We start from the raw sequence: 19,376 nt of genomic DNA on the forward strand, positions 1-19,376 counted from the left end.
TACTTTATTCATGTTTTTTTTCTTGATCTAGTACATTTGTCCACATAAAGAACATTAACGTGTTATAATTTGCGTCTGCAACTTAATCGAATACATCAATGTAGCTCTGAACACCGAATTAGGCTAAAAAAGCAGGTTTGTTTTGCAACAACAAGCTTTAGTAAACGCCCAGGCAAGAAAACAAATGAAAGCCTATTCTAGAGTATTTAGCCGACGAAAGATTTTTTGGGTGAAATGTGCCGCTTCATTGCTCATTGTATGAATTAAGTCAGAGGTTTTCAATGTGTTTCCATTCATTATTCTTTTCACAGAAAATTCAGGGATACAGCTTACCCCTAAGTTGTATAACACCGTAATTCCACTACCTAACAAAATTGCATTTTGATGTTTTTCTCCAAATGTTGGCAAACTATAGTCATGCAATGTAATTACGAGAAGTAAAAATCGTTTGGAACTGAATTAAGTTATAATCGGCACAAAAACAACTTTACGGATAAAGTGACTTGCAGTTACTTTTATAATGCATGTGCTGACCAAACTTGATGTAGCGTAATGGATTTGTTAATCTACCTAAGGTTTAATTTGATCGGTAACCAACGGGAATAGGAAAAAGTGAAACGTTACGCAGGTAAAAAGATGTGCTAGAGATTTTTGTTCAAATAACACCTTGGTAAACTATACTAAATTGACAAGTCTTTTTCGGCGCCTGGAGGCCTCGCCAACGCTTTCACCTGGCCTGTTTGTTATTTCTGCGAACAGCTTCAATTTTGTCAAGGGATTCAGTTGACTGAATCTTAGTACTCCCACGTCAAGCTAGATCAATCAAATCAACTTGTGTTAGCTGATTCCTTTTACCTGAAAAAAGCCGTCGCACGCTCTATTCAACAATGCCTGACTGATAGGCGAGGTCGTTTAGGTTGACTTATTCCAAAAGCTATCATCTGAAGATTATTGGGATCGCGTGACACGAGCAAAAGTTTATTAAAAACTCAGAAAAATAATTTTCTGTAGAGATCGTAGTGTTAAAATATTTACCAAGCTGCAAGATATTTTCTACTTAAAAGGACAGTAGCCCTAATATAGTAGCTCTATAATATTATTCACAAGCGCCTCAGCATAATCTATAATGAGTCAAATTTGCTTGGAAAAAAGACTAACCTTTTTGAAAAAGCTAAAAACAAGATTTTTGAAAGACCCAAACAATTAGTGCAAATGAATTTTATTGTAATGTTTCAAGTTGACCAATAATGATAATCAAAATTAAACATTATGAAGTACGAAATGGATGTGCGTGTGTGTATTAACAATATTTTTAAAAATTGAATTGAACAACAGAAGTCAAAAATTGTATTGTTTTGTCCCTAATTCGTTTTAAAGTCATGGTAAAGCTTTTTTTATCCGTTATACAATTGTTAGTGTGCAACTACAAGCCTAATAACAAACTAGATCATGGACAAGTGATATATGTGACCGCCATGATTGCTTTGGAAACCTAATTACAGAACCCCGTCGTTCATCTTCCAGCTATTGTAAGCTTCATCCCACAGATACATAAAATGTTCCCAATTTTTGAAGTCTTGAGTCCATGGTTCCAACATCGCTTGTGTCAATCCTAATGTAACAATACAAAACACAACATGCCTTAAAATTCTACAATGTGCTTGTAACTCATAGGAGCACATTGTTCCCAGATGCAGATTAGACTAAAGGCGATAAATCATTTCGTTTACCATTGTAGCGATGATCAAGGCAGTAGCAGAATTGACAGGAGTAGTAATCGTATTCACAAGAATACTGAGAAGGATCTCTGCATGTAATTCCAGTTAGATCAAGACATGCAGGAACGTCAGGTAAGGGTTGATACAGAGAATCCAATTCTTCCCTGCAGAAAACAAGAAATCGATTTTTGTGTTTCTTTTCTTGGCGTGTTTAACTTTTAGTTTACTTTTACGAAACTTACACCCATCTGATGTATGAAGCTTGCCAACGAGGTAAATATCCCGAACGCCACTTTGCATATCCTTTTAGCCATTCAGTGGAAATGCGGGTTCGACTGTTGTTTACAGCTATCTCTGCAAAAAAGATCATTATACGATGTCAGTAGCGGAATCTAAGCAAAAATACGGATTAGACAAGACAGCAGAACTTTTTGAAAATGGGTTTGAGTAAGTGTATAAAATTCCAACTCCGCTTACAATACTTAAAACTGATCAGAGGTCAAATAGCAGGTTACTTACTGGGACAGGAAGAAATTTCAAGGACAGCAGCAGAGTCAAGAGTTACTTGCACAGCTTGCTGGACATAGCGGAACAGTTCGGGGTGATAATAGTCAAGATAATAGCGAAGACTCTGCAAGTTGCATTGGTATCGAAGTGTAGCAACAAAGCCTTCTCGCAATTTTCGGTATGCCCTGTGCCAAATATTTCACATTAACGAAATAGATAGGGAATTGTGTATACAACGTAACAAAGGGACTCACATGCAAATTTCTCCTGATGTTCTTGCACCAACGTAAGCGTAGTAAAAGTCAGTCAGGTTTCTAATTACTCCTTGGACAGCTAGCGGTTGACAAATTATGCCTGATGTCATGTTACCCAGCGGTGAAAAGAAGTAGTCGGGGAGGGACGATTTCTGACAGAACGCCGTGATTGGATCATATGAGTAACAAGATGAGCCGGAAGAAGCAAGGTATCGAATTTGTTTGATGAAAAACTGTAACAGACGTATGCATGTTGGAATGTTTTTTTAACAAAAAACGATTGCTGGAGACAGATAAATACGTTAATATGTTATGTAGAGTTTGTTTCACTTTGTGAAATAAGACATTGCGACACAAATGCATTAGAACAAATACCAAGTCAATCTTTTAAACGACCCTACTTCAATATCAACTGGAAGGTTGAATCTTCTAAATATGTTTGGTCCATCACCGTTGGCACATTGCGTCAATTGGTTGGCAACACAATGAATTACTGTGTTGATGTTCGATCTGCAAACACAAATATGGCTCAAAAAAAGATACAAAACTTATACAATCCGCAAACATACCTGCACTGGTTCGGGTCAGAGTAGGGAGCTTGTGATGTGAACGCACTTTCACATGACCAGACTTTTCGGATGGTTTCTCTTAAACTACACGAAGGTAGGAAATCCACGTCTAAAATACAAACGAATAAGAAATAAAAGGCTCTCAGTAAATTACTCCATGGATTTTTGATAGCTTGTGTTCCATTAAGCATTTTAGAAATGGATCCTTTTCTGGCTCAGTCAGCATAAAGGGTATTGAATCAATTTATATGAATATAAGTGTAAACGTAAAACGTTCTTTTTGTTTTGCCATTTATTGTTATTGTAGAGGGGTTACATAAACATGCAACATAATTAAATAAACAATAATGAAACAGGAAACAAAAACACTTGTTAACTGAACATAATATAATAGACATAAAAAGGAAACTAACCTGTCACTGGAGGAGGTGGTGACCCCGTGGGTGTTGTAAACGGAGGCGAAGATGTGGAGAAAGGAGGAGAAAACGTGGAAAATGGAGAGGTCGTGGTAAACGGAGGGGATGATGTTGGACCAGGAATTTTCACTGCAACGTTACAGTAAGATGTATAGCTCTCAAAGTTAAAATTTGATGCAAACAAAATCAACACACTTACCGTGGTAGGCAAACACATGCAAAACAAAGGAAAGTGCGTTTTCGATCTCTTGTTGAGGAATAAAGGATCCGTCGGGCCTTAAACAGATTTCAAATATTACCACCACCATTAAACGATACAAATTCTGCCAAAAGATTTTACCTGGAGAAGAGTGTATAACCAAGAAACTGGCGCCTTGGGTAATCTACAAGAGTTACAACGTTTGACAGCTGGTCGGTGCCGGTTTCAGAAAACGATGTGCGGATATATCCTCCGGTTGAATTCCAGGCCTTAAAATCACAAATAACGAAAACTATAATGCAACTTTAATTTTGTTGAACACCCAGTTTGCACCTTTTCATATTTGCAATTAAACCTATCCAAATGTGACCGTGTATTGGTTACGTTAATTTTTTGTGTGAATAATCTAACAAAAGGCCGTTTCCTTGTGAAGATGTCTTATCTTTTGTAAATTGCATCATTTTCTGAACATTTGATTTATTTATACGTTAAATGTATGAAGGCGATTATGCAATAATCATACCGGGTTTTTGACTTGATAGTAAACCTCGCAAATAGTTGGATCTCCAGCACCAGATATTTGAAATACGTGATAGTACAGAACAGAATTGTCATAATAAACGGTACCATTGAAAGTTGTTATGTTTCCACTGCCGTCTGCTCCTGTATTACCAGATACCTGAAAGTTAATAAAACAGTATTTAACTGGTTACAAAAGTTAAAATAACTTTGGTCGAAATAGAACAAGCTACTTACCTCCAGCGAGTAACTTTCACCCGCTCCTTCCACCCACATGAGAGCGTTAAAGGGGTATCCTGTATGAATTCCAGCTTGATAACCATCGCCACTAAAAACGCTGGTTTAAAGCCTTACGAAAACATGTGTGCTAGATGGCCATTAATTTATAAAACCTTTTCTACACATGAATACATGAATAGATGAATACATATTATTTCATATAACGGTAAAAAAAATACTGTTCAGAACAGCCGGAAAACAGTTTAACTTGCAAAGTTCCTACGATTTGAAAAACAAAATATTTTAATTTTCGGATCGTACGAATTACTTACTATGAAACTTGATCGTAATAGGCTTGTGTTGGGGTATTGTAAGGACCGGCAAAGAATACCTGAAACATTTACATAGCAATAATAAAAGACAAATAACTAATTGTTGTGAAACCACTTACCCTATTTCCACCATCGTACATATCATTACCACCATCTGAGATTTCATCAACGCCATCGTACTCATAATAATAGAAATTGGAAATACCATCACGTACGTTGTACGAATAATCGTGGAGGTAGTTTAACACTTGACCGACGAAGGTGTCAACTGATTACAAAAAAGATATAGTTATTTAATTGAAATGCAAACGCCGATACTTTTTTGGCTTTGCCTGTAAGTGCGGGCACAGAGTTGTAAGTCGGGCCTGGCTTTTCGGGCCGGGTTCGGGCGTAGATTTCTCCAAAAAACGGGCTTGATTCGGGCCTGGCTTTACACTCTGTGTGAGTATTTTTTGGATAATTTTTTTTGGATGGCTAAGTAGCCAGTTGCTGGACCTGACCTAATGTCAAACTGCCCTAAAACGCCTTGTTCAAGACCAGTCGTCTATTATTGTCTATTGTGTTTGTTGTCTTGGTCTTTCCTGAGTCTTCAATGAAGAGACCTGTTAATCAAACTTTCGAGCCTCAACGGGTTTATCAAAAAAGATTCGGGTTTAGGCCGGGTTTCGGGCTTGTATTTTCGGGTCCGGGCGGGGATTCGGCCTCCAGTTAAGGCCCGTTTACAACTCTATGCAGGCATTGATTTAAAACAACGTTCAAAGTAAATTGGAAAAAAGTGCAATAAACCGACTTGTTGTGCTCACAGGTCAGCGAGATTGTCCGACAAACTCTAAAAAGAATCACAAAATGCATATTTAACATCTTACAAACCTGCTGCGGGAGGGGGTCGTGACACATTGGGGGTGGAAGATGTCGAAAACGGAGGTGTAAAGGTAGAAAATGAAGAAGATGGCGGTGATGTAGTGGAAGAAGGAGCAGACACTGTGTGGAAATAACACGAAATAATTTGTGGTGAAATCTGACCGATTTAGAAACACTCACCGTGGTACGAGTACACATGCAAATCAAAGGATAGTGCGTTCTCAATCTCAGATTGTTGAATCAATACTCCATTTGGTCTAAAAAAAGTGCACTTAATCAATAAATCCATAACTGTGAAAATTCCATTGACATCCAATAATAATTTGGCTGACTGGTTCCCTTGTAAGCACGACAGTTTATTATTCAAAACACAGTTACTTTTTTAAGTAGATGTTGGTGGTGGACGGATCAAAAATGTCCCTAGATTTTTATTTTAGTTCGTACCTTGAAAAAAGTGTGTAACCAAGAAATTGGCGAACCGGATAACCCGACAAAGTAATTCCGTTTGCAAGATTTTCTGTGTTGTCTGAAAATGACGTTTTTAGGTATCCTCCAGTCGAATTCCATGCCTTTCAAAAACGAAAATTTGCATAAAATCTTCTTACCAAGGACTGCACATTTTTAAGGAGAAAAGAAAAAAACAAATTGCCACCTAGCAAAGACCCATAACATAATACATAAAATGTACCGGATTTACGACTTGGTAGTAAACTTCGCAAATAGTTGGATCAAAGGCACCGGATATTTGAAAAGCGTGGTAATAGAGTACAGAGTCTTCGTAATAAACAGTTCCGTTGAAGATCGTAATGTTTCCACTATTGTCTGCACCAGCATTACCGGTAACCTGTAAACGGTAACTTTCTTAGTTGGTTAATAGCTGATGCCAACAAATTGTTAAGAAAGAAAGTGATAATAAAAGTTGGTAACCCAAGCCATAGTCTTTGTGTACAGTATTAAAGCAATATTTTGTTTGTGAACTTGTATTAATGTAAACGTTTTGTTAAAATATTTAAAAAAATGCGTTTTTAATTGCATGCTTCGACTTAACCATAGCCCACTCAATATCAATCCAAGGCACTTTCGCCCTTGTGCATGTCAGGCCGTAGAAACCACGCAACATTTGTTTCTCAATTGTCCACTATTGATTCGTCCTCGCACAATTTTATTTTCTACTGTTTCGAATATTCTGACAGAAAACGCTAAGTTTAACGCTTCATTTCTTTCCAATCTTTCTCCTGGTGCAATTATTCGTTTCATGCTATTTGGTCATCCTGATTTAACAGACGCCCACACACTGTCATTATTCCATGCCGTTCACAAATATCTGCATGCGTGTAATAGATTTTGATTTCTGCTGCCGATTTATTGACATTTTAACCTCTTTCGTTCGCTTTTCCTCTTTTGTTTACTATTATTATCGACTACCCTTTATCTGAAAATACGTTTATTTCTCGTATGGTGACACGACAAAGGACAGTTTTCAGTTTTCGGACTGTCGTCTGATTGTCGTAAAAAAAAATATTTGTTCTATATCGTGATAAATGTTCGGTCACCAAATTGCATTTGTTTTCAGCAACATATACTTGGATTTCATTATCGTAATAATTTTCGGGAATTTTGTACGTGGCTATTTATTTTATTTAAATGAAATTATTGTAGGTTTTAGATAATTGAGTTGGTTACGGGACAATAGGATATTTCGTAAATAACGGGTCTATGTTGTCTGCTATTCTGCAGAGCTATTTTTGTAAATGATTTTTACTCAATTTCAGATATACTTCATAACATTTAGATGTTGTTAAATTTTATTCATGGAGATTATAGTCAATGATGTTGACTGTTCCCTTATAGTCAGCGAGTGTTGTTATCTCTTTGTATTTATCAACCTTGGGGGCGGTTTTGTGATACATTGTACATGTCCTACACATCTTTTGTTCAGGCTACACTTTTGTTTAATTTGTTTGTTTTTTTCATTAAGTTTGGTTTGACATCGTTGAAAGCCTTCCAGACGAAATTCAGACTCACATTATTCAATACAGGATTGACTGTATACAAGTGCCTTACCCCAAGCGAGAAACTCTCATCTCCTCCTTCAATCCACATGATAGCGTTAAAGGGATATCCTGTGTGAGTTCCAGCCTGGTAACCGTTGCCACTAAGAATGTAGATGTCGCAACATTATAACCGCAAAATTGCCATATTTTTGAAGCACAAAATTAGTTAGCAGGCATTACCTTTATTTTTTTAAATTATGTTACTATTCCTTTGCATATTCTACACAAGCGCGCGAAACTAATCAAACTTATGGGATTGTAATTAAGTCCCGCACAATGATCCTTAACACTACATGTAACTTACGATGTAACTTGATCATACAAGCCGGCTGTTCCATTGCCAAAAGAAGAATTAAAAAAAACCTGTAAAATTGTGACAGAACGATAATGAATAAAGTTAGTAGGTCGGGATATTTGCATGTCATGCTACTTACTCGATTTCCACCATCGTACATATCATTACCACCATCTGAGATTTCATTAACGCCATCGTATTCATAGTAATAAAAATTGGGGATGCCATCACGCACGTCGTATGAATAATCGTTGAGGTAGCTTAAAACTTGACCAATGAAGGTGTCAGCTAAATAAAAAACAAAATACTTCGATATCTGATCGGTAGTAAACTAATTACTCCTTGCTTTGTGCTTAACTTTTAAACTCATTACTAAATAGCTAAAGCTTCGTACAGAAGCATAGACTAACGTAATGTTATTCTGGGACGTACATTACAAGACCTTCAAAATGTGATCGGTATAAAAGTAACTTACAACTTGCTTTGTGCTTAACTTTTTACCGAAAAGCGAAACCTTCTTAAAAAGCATAGACCGACTAAAGGTTATTCTGGGGCGAACATTACGAGACCTTTATTTGTGACTTACTAGAAGGGACGGGACGGGGTTGCGGGGTTGATGAATCCGTGGTTGCAGCTGTTGGAGTTTGAATAGTTGAGCTGGGAGAGAATGTGGATGAGGGAGGAAAGATGGTGGATGAGGGAGGTCCTGGTATCGGAATATCTGCAATGTTGAAAAAGTATTGTTTTTCGCTACGTTGCTGATATCAAATCAACCGATTGTATTTTTTTTACTTGGGTCCAATCCGTAAGTGATGATTATTCGAGTCATCTCAAGCAAAGCATTCTCAATCTCTGAGATAGGCGTATAAACACCATTGTTCCTGTACAAAATTGTAATTAGGTACTCGGTGAATGATTTGCCTCAAAAGTTTCAAAGTTTTTTACACCTAAAACTTCTAAATTTAATTATACCCGTCAAAGCAACCAATCACAATACAATAGGTCAAAAATTTTTACAAAATGACATGGTTTTGTTGGTTGCAATAACGGCACAATGGATGTAATCAGCATTTGAGAAATGCCTTACCTGACACATTTTAGCCAATATAAGTACTGTTGAAATTAAGTCCCGAAAAATAATCAAATTTAATCACTCGCAACGCGTCACGAGAACCTCTAGCCCAGGGGTGTCCAACACGTGGCACGCGTGCCAAAAGTGGCACGCAGTGCATTTGTAAATGGCACGCAAGTTTTTGCACATTCAGATGGTAAACATTAGGATTTGTCAGGCAATTAATTTTTGTCTATTGATTCTTTTTGGCCTTTATTCTAACTTCAGTAAAGATGATCAGTATCAAGGTTACACAAATCCACTAGTTAAATTGGTCGTTTTGAGACTCGAACCATCTACCTTTAGGCGCTTGAAACTGTCGAATTCTGGATAATACCGGGCCTTTATGCTGTCGTATTATATTCCATGTTATGGATTCTGCGCTTGAAGCGACATGGTATGTTATAAAAGGTTTCTGGAGTATCATAAACAAGTTTACTTGCGTTTGACAACATATTTTTTTCTACCGTTAAGACGTTTAAGACATGGTTTGGAAAAAGTACCAAACGTTGGCACGCGCGTATATTTTAAAACCTAGATTGGCACGGCGGTGCTTTCGAGTTGGACACCCCTGCTCTAGCCTAACAGGAATTTTATATGCAAGCTATAAGATATCTTACTTGGACAGCAAAGTGTAACCAAACATAACGTTGCTGACAACCCCGCTTAGTGGATTAAGAGTGGCTAGGTTTACCAGATTGTTTTGATCGGATGAACGAACCTCTAATTGAAGATTGGTGGGTGATGAGTTCCACTGTAGTAGGAGAAAACAGAAATGTTAGTAATATGTATGTTAAAGTATTAGTCGCAGTAGTCACGCGTGGTTCGATCTTTGCATACAAGGAAACATTCAACAGTGCGAAATAAAACTTAAAATTTAAACTGCCAAAAAGTATACGAACTTTTTGTTGTGATATGAGTGCTATGGTAATAATACGTGCATTATAAACCTTACCTCAAAACTTTCCAAAGTAAAATACACTTCAATAATGCTAGGATCATTAAAATCTCCGTCATAGAGTTGAAATACTTCATACTTGACAGTGTAATTTCCATATGGACCAGTTACACTGCCGTTTAACTGTTCAATAGTTCCACTGCCATCCGCCCCACTGTCTGAAGTTACCTAAATAGTATGTTACTCAAAAGTAAGTTTAATCCTCCTTTGTAACATGCTAAATAGAACATGTGTTTGCATTTAAATGCACAGACTTAAATTTATAACCACATTTTTTAAAACCCGAAATATATTGTCTAGTGATAGATGTAAATGAACACCAATTGTGCCAAGTTACAAAACGATAGACATTTCGTTTCTCCGCAGGAAAAAACAGTATTTCTTTTACCTGACAACAAATTCATAATTATATACTTGTATCACAAAAATATGTAAGCAGAGCTAATGTAAACCTTTGCTGTAACATCTTTACCTGAATGATCACCGAGTCGCCGTTCGCGTTGCTTGAACCAAACCACATGAGGGCAGTAAAGGGGTGGATTGCAGATGAGCCAAATGTAAAATCCGGAAAACTGAACATAAACTAAAATATTTTTTTCCGTATTTTAATCACCGTATCTGATAAAATTATTTTTGCTGTGCGTAAAAGCTTTGCAAAAAGCATTGTTAACATTGGATGCAATCAATTTAAGCGCACCTATAAGTTTCTCCGTAGAGGATGTTTCTGCTAACTGGACCCCGCTGAAACGAAACCTGAGAAAAAACAAGGCTTTAGCAACACCAAATCACAGTTTTCAACTTATTTCCCACCCTGTTTCCACCATCGTACATATCATTGCCACCGTCATTTATTGATCCATTACCTCCATCGTAATCGTACGAGTAAAAGTCGGGAATCTGATTACGAACTCCGTCGCCGAGAGCATCCAGAGCGAGAAGGGAGCGAGTAACTTGTGAAGCTAAAAAATATGATAAAAAATCTTGTAAATTGCTAGGACCTAAACAGGTGAATTTCCAAACAAAGATTGCACCTAATTGTAAACTGTTTTGAACACATTGGTTTGCTTATTTTTATGTGATCCAATAATTTAATAGACAGTTTACCTCAACTATAAGATAATAAATATTAAACTGTTCTATAGATAAAATATAAAATATGGATATCTGGATGGTAGTTTTTATTAATTTTTTTAAACTATCCACAACGTTAAAGTTCACTCACCGGGTGTTAAAGGTGGCTGTGTCGAAACAAACGGATTAGTTGTCGTTGAGCTGACAACAAGGAATTGTGTCGCTGAAACATATCATAAGTAACAATTCAAAACATTTTTTTACTAATAATTGAAAATCAAAATTACAACCCAACCATTTAAACAAAGCGTATTTTTTGCGATAAAAAATCCTTTGAAACGACTAAACTTACCAATATCGGCCAATACTTGATCAATTCCGATTTCAAACGTCGATTGCTGAAGTAAATCGTTGGGAAAACTGCATATATAAGCTATGTTAATTTGTTTGGGAGTAGTTTTTGTAAACGGAAATTATTAACAGGCTGTTTCAAACGGCTGTAAAGTCTAAATAAAAAAGCCTTGTGAATTTAGAAATAAAAAAACTATTTTTTTAAGTCACCGGTAACACTTTAAAATGAGAAAAAATTACTGAGTGTTTTACCTAAAAATAAAGATTTTACTATTGAAAAAAGGAACAAGGCCAGTTTACTTACAATGACAAAAGCATGTAACCGAAATAAACATTGTTCATGGTCCCGATGATTCGAGCTGTGTTGTTGGTAGTTTCCAAAGGGCTTGTAGATAACTCTTGTAGACTCAGTGACCAAGTTCCTGACGAACCAAACACCTAACAGCAAAATATCTCGCATTAAATGTACAGACGAAGCAGTGTGCAGATTTTGTACACATAAACAAGACTTAACGTGTTGCATAAAAATTGCCATAACATAAAAAATAATAACAACCCTTACTCAAAATAAAACACTTAAACTAAAGTAAGGTTTTTTTCCGGTCAAAATATTTTGTAACCCGTCATTTTCACGTGAGATTTTTGATGTCAAGTGTATTGTTTCATCTTTAATAAATTCTAAAGCATTGTCTACAACAGTGGTCGGCAACCTCTAGTCCGCGGCCCGGTCCCGGAGTTAGTTACCGAGCTGTGTAATTTTCAGGGCAATGCTTTAAATCATTTTCCTCGAGCATCCCAGGGATGATAAACTCTTTTAGGCATTTTATTGATGAACATTTGTAGTTTTTGGAAGACCGATCCGTGAAAAAATTTCACTTTCAAAAGCGGTCTGCTGTGCAAAAAAGGTTGCCGACCCCGTGTGTACAACCCTTCATTGACTTTCGGGGACAATCTTTTCATTATTTCATTGTTGTTGTTTTTTTGCATCAAAGTTCTGCTCAAACTATGTTTTAAGTGTATTTTAAGTGCCGTGTTGTAAGTCAATATACCATACCGTTGGGCTGGAGATGACATAGTAAACTTGGACCACGGACGCGTCGCCCAGTCCTTGGACTTGATAGACTTCATAATCCATACGAAACTGGCCGTTTTGAACTGTACCAGAAAATCGATTAATTTCGCCAGAGCCATCTGCTCCAAGGTCGCTTGATTCCTAAGAAAGCACAAATTCTGGATTCAAAGATTAGCACCCGTGTAAAAATTGGGGTGTCCTGGAAACGTCTTCGGTTCGAACAGAGTAAAATCAAAGCGAAGGGTCATTAGCGTACACGAAAGTGTCGGCCATTTTATAAATTCTGTTTGGCAATAGAACAGATTTTGTGCAAGCTGCCAAGTGAGCCGCACTAACCTCGATAAAGATGTTGTAGAAACTGTTATTGTCGTTTCTTATGAGAGTGGACAGTTGGAAAGGATTGCCAGCGACCGATGACCCATAAAACACGCCATCATTGTCACTAGAAGAAAAAAAGTCAAATCTATAATAACATACATTTTTTGTGCGAGAGTATATTTCCAAACATATGGGACTATGCACGCTGACCAACTGGGATGGGGAATATAATCAATCTGGCAAAACAGTAACATGTAGCCCGATATTTCGAAACTGTTAAAGTAGGTTTCTAATCATTTATTGCTGTGCATATAAATATGTATTACCTTCATTTTTAATCATGACGACCGATTTAACCACTTTAAAATTCACATCACACATTTCTATTTGTTACTTTTCACATTTCTGCTTTCCGCCGGTCGATTTTTTGATTAGATTTTGCCACAACCTTGTACATAACTCACGCAAATGTGGTGTTATAATTAACTGGCGAATCAACTGGCCTTGGATCTCCATCTTTCCAAACTCGCAACTAAAATGGAAAAATAAAAGTCAGTTTTTGTCTGAATAATTTACAAAACAGTCATCATACAAAAACTCTACTACAATAATTAAACAAAATGTGCAAATCAAACAAAAAGATAAATTGTGGATAAATGTTTGTCATTTCCTTATCTGATAATTGGCAGTTTAATAGGAAACTTAAGATAAAACGTGTAAAGGATACATTGTATTTTTGAAATTCCATGAAATCATTTTATTTACCACATTTCCGCCGTCGTACATATCGTTTCCGCCATCAGTAATGCTACTAACATCGCCAGTTCTGTAAACATAACGGTAGTAGTTTGGAAGAGGGGAAAAAGCTGCGTTAGCTGCCGGTTCTGTAACGCTGACCAAAAATTCCACCGCCTCTTTATCTAAATAAAAAACAAAAGCTTAAAACCAATCAACAGTATACAACAAAAAACTTTATGTCAAAACTTAGTTCGCAATATGATTTTTTTCGGAATCAAAACTCCTTAAATACGGCTCCGCAGATGGTCAAGCGCGACGGCCATTTTGTAAAGCGGTTTGTAAACTCCGACATTTTTTAGGGTTTTTAAATCGTTTTAGCTCACAACGATTATTCGTCATGTTGGGTATAAACAAAATTTGAAAGGTATATGCAGTTGCTTTTCAAAACAATTTTAATTGCCACTAAAAGTAATAAAATATGCAGCGATTGACACACAAAAACGTTTACAGCGATTATATCACAGTCAAATGTAAAACCGTGGTGATTGACCACTTGAAATTGCCCAACTTTATTAGAAGTTCTCAACCTTTTTTCTTGTTAACCTTTCGTAAGATTTAGAAGATATAATTTAATCCAAAGTGTATTTAACACCCTAATCCCACATATCCCTAAAACTTTGCTCTTCGTGGGGTAATTTAGCCCTGGTTGAGAACCTCTGGCTTAAGTCCAGTTTGAGACATTTTCTTTTTAGACTTTTTAAAGAAGCACTGCCCAGCAGTAAAGTCACCAGTCAGGCATGAAAGAAGGATTAAATTCCATCGGAATGTTTGGAAACGGTGAGCATGTTTGCGGGGGCGCATTTTATAAAAGAGTGAAAAACTCCATGAGCAAACCATGCGTGGTTGGATTTGTTCACAGAGCTTTCGAAACCGAAACTCGGCATTACGGTGGGTGAATCTTTTTGTATAGGAGAAAGAGGGGATTTAAATGACCACATTCTTGTAAAAAAAGTGTCTCCAGTCACGCTAGCAGATGCACGCAAGTGGAAAAATACTGCTACTGCTGACCAGTATGTGGTTAACAAACCTCTTTCGGTAGCTAGAGGCAAGATAATGGGCTGTTGTGGTGGTGTGTGAAAATCTTTCCAAGCAATGTTCACATGATACAAAATAAGATTCAGAATTTCCTTCATTGTGTATGTTTTTGGTTTAGTATATTTTATGATCATATCAAAAACTTCTTTAACAATTGTTAAGACGTAAATATAAAAAATCTCCAACGACTTGTGCCTCCCACAATGTTATCTTATAATCCTATGTGAATTCAGGATTGTCGAAGATCAAAATACACAAAAGATTGTTTACAAACGAGGAGACCAACAAAAATTTTTAGGGCCTTATGGGATTGTAAAGACTATTTTCTCCTCAGGAAGCATAGGACTCGAAGTCCATGGTAATCTTGGAAAAAAAGTTTTCGCCGTTGGTTAAAATAAAAAAGAAACATGAACTTTTTCTAATGATCTAAAATGACCGCTCTGTAATAGCCGGAAACAGGAGCTACACCTAAAGAGTCCAACAATAGGAGAAAGGAAAAACAAATATCTTTTTGAAATCAACGTACCATAACACTCACATTTTACCCACGCACCAGTTGTGTCTTTACTACCAGGTTTGACCTAAATTATCCAAGCGTAAATAGTTTGTCCTACCCCCACCGATAACACTGAAAACCCAACTTGTTGTTGCTTAACAATGAAGGCCGTTTATCTTTTGGCCTAGGTGCACAAAAGCAGGATCAATATGAGGTTGTTTGATTCCGTATCGTGCCGGTTCTCATTACTTACCATTGGAAATCAACAATATTGAAGTATGTTTCTGTGTACGGAATTTTTGAGGTTTTACGTTTTCGAATACGCAACAAAAAGAACAGACTGAGGGAACGTACGCGTGCAGTTTTTGCGTTCGTTTTAACATATGCTGTTGATCAGTCTCGTATTTTTCTATTTGTGGTAACATTTCATCAAGAAAATATTGTATAAGCAGCTTTTAAATCACATAAAGGCAAGTATAATACCTTTAAACCACGCAACTTAAAACGTCGAAATGGGAAAATGTTTTATCATCTCACACGATCATCTCTATATGGATCGCTAACTCTTGAGGACATTATCGCGAGACTTTATGCTTACTTAAACAGACCAATTCGTCGCCTTTGTTCCATCTGAAGCGCCATTCTTAAAGATTTGTTGACATAGCGAAAGCTGAGATAATTACTTAAATTCAGAAATACGGGTTTCAATTTCAAGACGGTTTTAAATTTGGAGAAAAACGTACATAAAGTCACAACACATCGGGTGTTAGAGGATATCCTGAGTAAATATTGTAAGCCACTCGATTTAATATACTGGCTCTTTATGAAACTGAATACCTCCTTTGTTTACCAAAAACATTGTCCAATTTTTGCTCCCACTTAGCGCAAGTGATTTGTGCTTTTTGGTAGTATTGATGTAAAATTCGTATGATTTAAAACATTTTCTGACTGTATCTCAAGACAATTGAAATATATTGCGACTACCATCACAAAAATTTACTTGGTAGTTTGTGTTTTGTTTGTTAACATTTTTCTCTTACCTGGATTGAACGAAAGAGCAATCGCGGAAATTTCTAAACGAAAAAACACACGTTAAGATGCAAATTACTACAAACTAAAATATTAGGTCCTTTTACTGATTTCAATGACACAATAAAGTTTTACGTTGCATTATAATGGATTGCATTTAGTAACTTTTAATAATGACATAATAAGTTTTAAACACGGTAAATATTCAAAAACAAACCTATTGCTAACAGCAGCAAAACGCTGCCGATGGCGAATTTATATATCCGCATGTTGTTTCTCAGTTTAAAACTTAAATACAACCTAAACATAACGTAAAGCGTAAATCAGTAGCAAAAACAACAAAGTTACTGGAAGTGCAGACATTAATCAAAAATGTCATTCCTTTCGCTTGTTTTGCTGTAGAAGGCCATTTAAAGTATTTTGCTTTGCAATACCCATGACCTACACCATCATGCTATTCAAATGTTTAAAGACAGAATGACCAATTGCTTAACAAGCGGCTCTAGTAACTATTTACCAGCTTCAAAACAGGCATGGGCCTTTTGTGACAAGCCTGGCCTTTCTCCCCTTATATATTGCTCCGTCCTCACGTGCTACCGATGCGGTAAGGTGACCTGTTGTGCTCGTCGTTTTTCCATTGACCCATTTTAAAAAAGGCACGTTGATCAAAAATTGTCGCCGCTGAAAAAGCAACGGTTAGGGTTTACAGAAACGTGTTCTGGGAAAACTTGGAAAAAAATGATCGCAAACAACAGTTCTTAGAATTACAAACTTGAAACATCGTAAAAGTTGCTAAAAATGAGTCAAAATAACTATTACAGAGTTTGTTATTGAAAACACAAAAAGTAAATCCAACATCACAAAATGAACATGAGGTTGGTAATATGTAAAGAAAATAGGACACTACGAATCTCTAATATGAATTGTTCCTACCAATACCACCCGAAAAACCAATGATAAGCATCATAACAAAAAAGGCAATAGTTGTAACTTCAAATCCAAGTGGTGTTATAGGTTAAAATAATGAGTGTTAGAGCAATATTTCACTTTTGTTAAAAAGGCGAAACAGTATTTTGATTTTAAAAGAATAATAAAGTATTGACACAGGCCAAAGATCACACAGAAAACGGAACAATGGCGAAAGTCAACAACAGAAAGCGAGGCTGAAAAACAAAGAAACATCCACATTTTGTCAGATGGAAATACCCCAATGTTCGTCACGGTTAAGTAAACATTCAACTCCTACGTGCGCGGAAAAATACAAAAAGCCGTCGTTCTGTTTTTTTTTTTTTTTTTTTAAATCTTAGTCGGTTACTCAGCGATCAAAACAAGTCCTCTGAATCATCAAGTTAGCAACGTATTTCCTTTGTATTTAAAGTTGGGTAATAAAAAATGGGTAAATTTTCCTTTTGTCGCTGAAGTCACCAACAACATTCTGTCAATAAAATCTACTGGATTTTCCACAAATGGTTTTACTGCAAACATACGTCACCACAGTACCAACACTTGTTAAAAATAATACGTCATGTAAGTGCAGTAACCTTTGCAAGGTGTTTGACTCAAAGATAGCTTGTTGTGGAATTTTCAGCAGAAACCTCGTTGGAAACAAATTTTAACATAAAACCAGCATGTACTTGTCAACTTTTAACTCGGTCATTTACTATGTCTACGGAATATATTTTTGTTTTCAGCCAGGAATTGATTTGTTAGTCATGTTTTCGATAAACTAATACATTAAAAGAGAATTCTGTCATCTGTTTGAGGATGGGCTGCATATCGTTAGTTTGTTACCTGGTATTCAGCCTGTTTGGTAATGATCGTACCGCAAGGTTACCCGAAAAAAATGTTAATTGGCAAACAAATCTCGACTGGTTGTGTTAATCCTAATTCAGCACTGCCATTCCGCACTTCTAAAGTTACAATATCTAAAATGGTCAAGAAAATTACTTGCACATAGGCACCTGCGAATATTGTGTTTGTAGTAATGTTGCTTTTGACTATAGCTTTAAAATCCAGGGTGTACAATCTGAGGCCACAGATATACATTTAGGTATGTGACAGCACATTTTCACGTGTCATAAAATATATGACCTGACCTACGTAACTAAAAGTGTTTTGGGGTTAGAAAGGTACATTACAGGCCAAGCACAGTTATCAGACATGTCCGTCCCGGTTTTCGTAAGCTCTGTGTGCATAAACGACGCGCAACTGTTTATGACGTCACGATTTATTTTGTGAAAGCAGCAATGTTAATCGTGAAGTCATAAACAGTTAAGAAGTATTACAAAAATGGAGGGTTTTGGGCACAAAGGTATTTTCTATTTTTACAAGTGTTAAATGTTAACTAAGCCTGGGCAAGTGCAGATTTTAGCTGATTCATGATGCAAATTCTAATTTTACAATTGTTTACCAAACCTTGGCTGACTCATGATGCAAAACATTCTTCTTGGTTGGAACCCCCATGCTCCAACCGTAATAACTGGCAACATCTTGTCATCACAACATCTAACATTACAACTGTTTTGAAATGATGAGGTTAGTGAATTGAAGACGTTTATTTTCGGCAGCAAGAGCGTAAAACTTGTTGACTGTGTGCCCAAAATAAAGTCATCAGACCACGTTAAACTGAACCTTTTCAGCCTTGGAGAAAAAATAGCCCAAAATTATCACAACCTCGTGGGTGCCTACTTTGAGACTGGTCTTAACAAACCGCAAACAGTTTTTCCAGGTATAAAAAGGTACATAAAATATTGACTCTAATGACAAAATTTCCTGAAACGAAGTAGGTTCGACGGCCCATCAGGCGAATTCGCTTGATTGCGATCACCAATGCGTCAAAACTAGAGATGTACCGAATATTCGGTTTGCCGAATTTATTCGGCCGAATCGGCCACTTTTGCAGAGATTCGGTTTCGGCCGAATAATTTGTTGCGATCCGGCCGAAACCGAATCTTTTACGAACACCCATTTAAAGCGTTAAACGTGTCATTTCTGCTTAGTACCAACGGAAGTCACGTCTATCATTATATTTTTTAACATACTGACACTTTTCCCACTGCAGACAAAAAAATCAGTATTCATTGTCGGGTTGGCAATCATGCTTGCGGCGATGTTAAACCCCACAGAACGAAAATAAGGACGAAACACAACCATTCTGCACTAATTGCCTGGTAGATAAACTTCTGTTTTCATGT

The 19,376-nt window shown here is 36.7% G+C and overlaps 1 protein-coding gene across 1 annotated transcript; it reads right to left on the bottom strand.

The window, feature by feature from the left end:
* Nucleotides 1–1,280: 1,280 nt before the first annotated feature.
* On the bottom strand, nucleotides 1,281–15,428 carry LOC145225054 (uncharacterized). Its single transcript, XM_080091699.1, has 35 exons — nucleotides 13,590–15,428; nucleotides 13,289–13,356; nucleotides 12,843–12,948; nucleotides 12,489–12,647; nucleotides 11,739–11,872; nucleotides 11,436–11,503; nucleotides 11,235–11,306; nucleotides 10,823–10,971; nucleotides 10,710–10,765; nucleotides 10,485–10,584; nucleotides 10,010–10,180; nucleotides 9,675–9,808; nucleotides 8,736–8,824; nucleotides 8,530–8,664; nucleotides 8,083–8,231; nucleotides 7,953–8,011; nucleotides 7,659–7,749; nucleotides 6,283–6,438; nucleotides 6,039–6,163; nucleotides 5,775–5,851; nucleotides 5,604–5,714; nucleotides 4,853–5,001; nucleotides 4,734–4,792; nucleotides 4,420–4,510; nucleotides 4,187–4,342; nucleotides 3,805–3,932; nucleotides 3,664–3,740; nucleotides 3,462–3,593; nucleotides 3,049–3,157; nucleotides 2,881–2,989; nucleotides 2,480–2,712; nucleotides 2,238–2,410; nucleotides 1,961–2,072; nucleotides 1,731–1,882; nucleotides 1,281–1,612 (listed from the first exon to the last, which is right to left on the bottom strand). Exons 1-35 carry the CDS (start codon nucleotides 13,608–13,610, stop codon nucleotides 1,497–1,499), a joined length of 4,026 nt encoding a protein of 1,341 aa, XP_079947825.1. The 5' UTR covers nucleotides 13,611–15,428; the 3' UTR covers nucleotides 1,281–1,496.
* Between the last annotated feature and the right edge of the window lie 3,948 nt (nucleotides 15,429–19,376).

The sequence above is a fragment of the Phallusia mammillata genome, chromosome 1, assembly GCF_965637545.1.
Source record: "Phallusia mammillata chromosome 1, kaPhaMamm4.hap1.1, whole genome shotgun sequence".
Lineage (NCBI taxonomy): Eukaryota > Metazoa > Chordata > Ascidiacea > Phlebobranchia > Ascidiidae > Phallusia > Phallusia mammillata.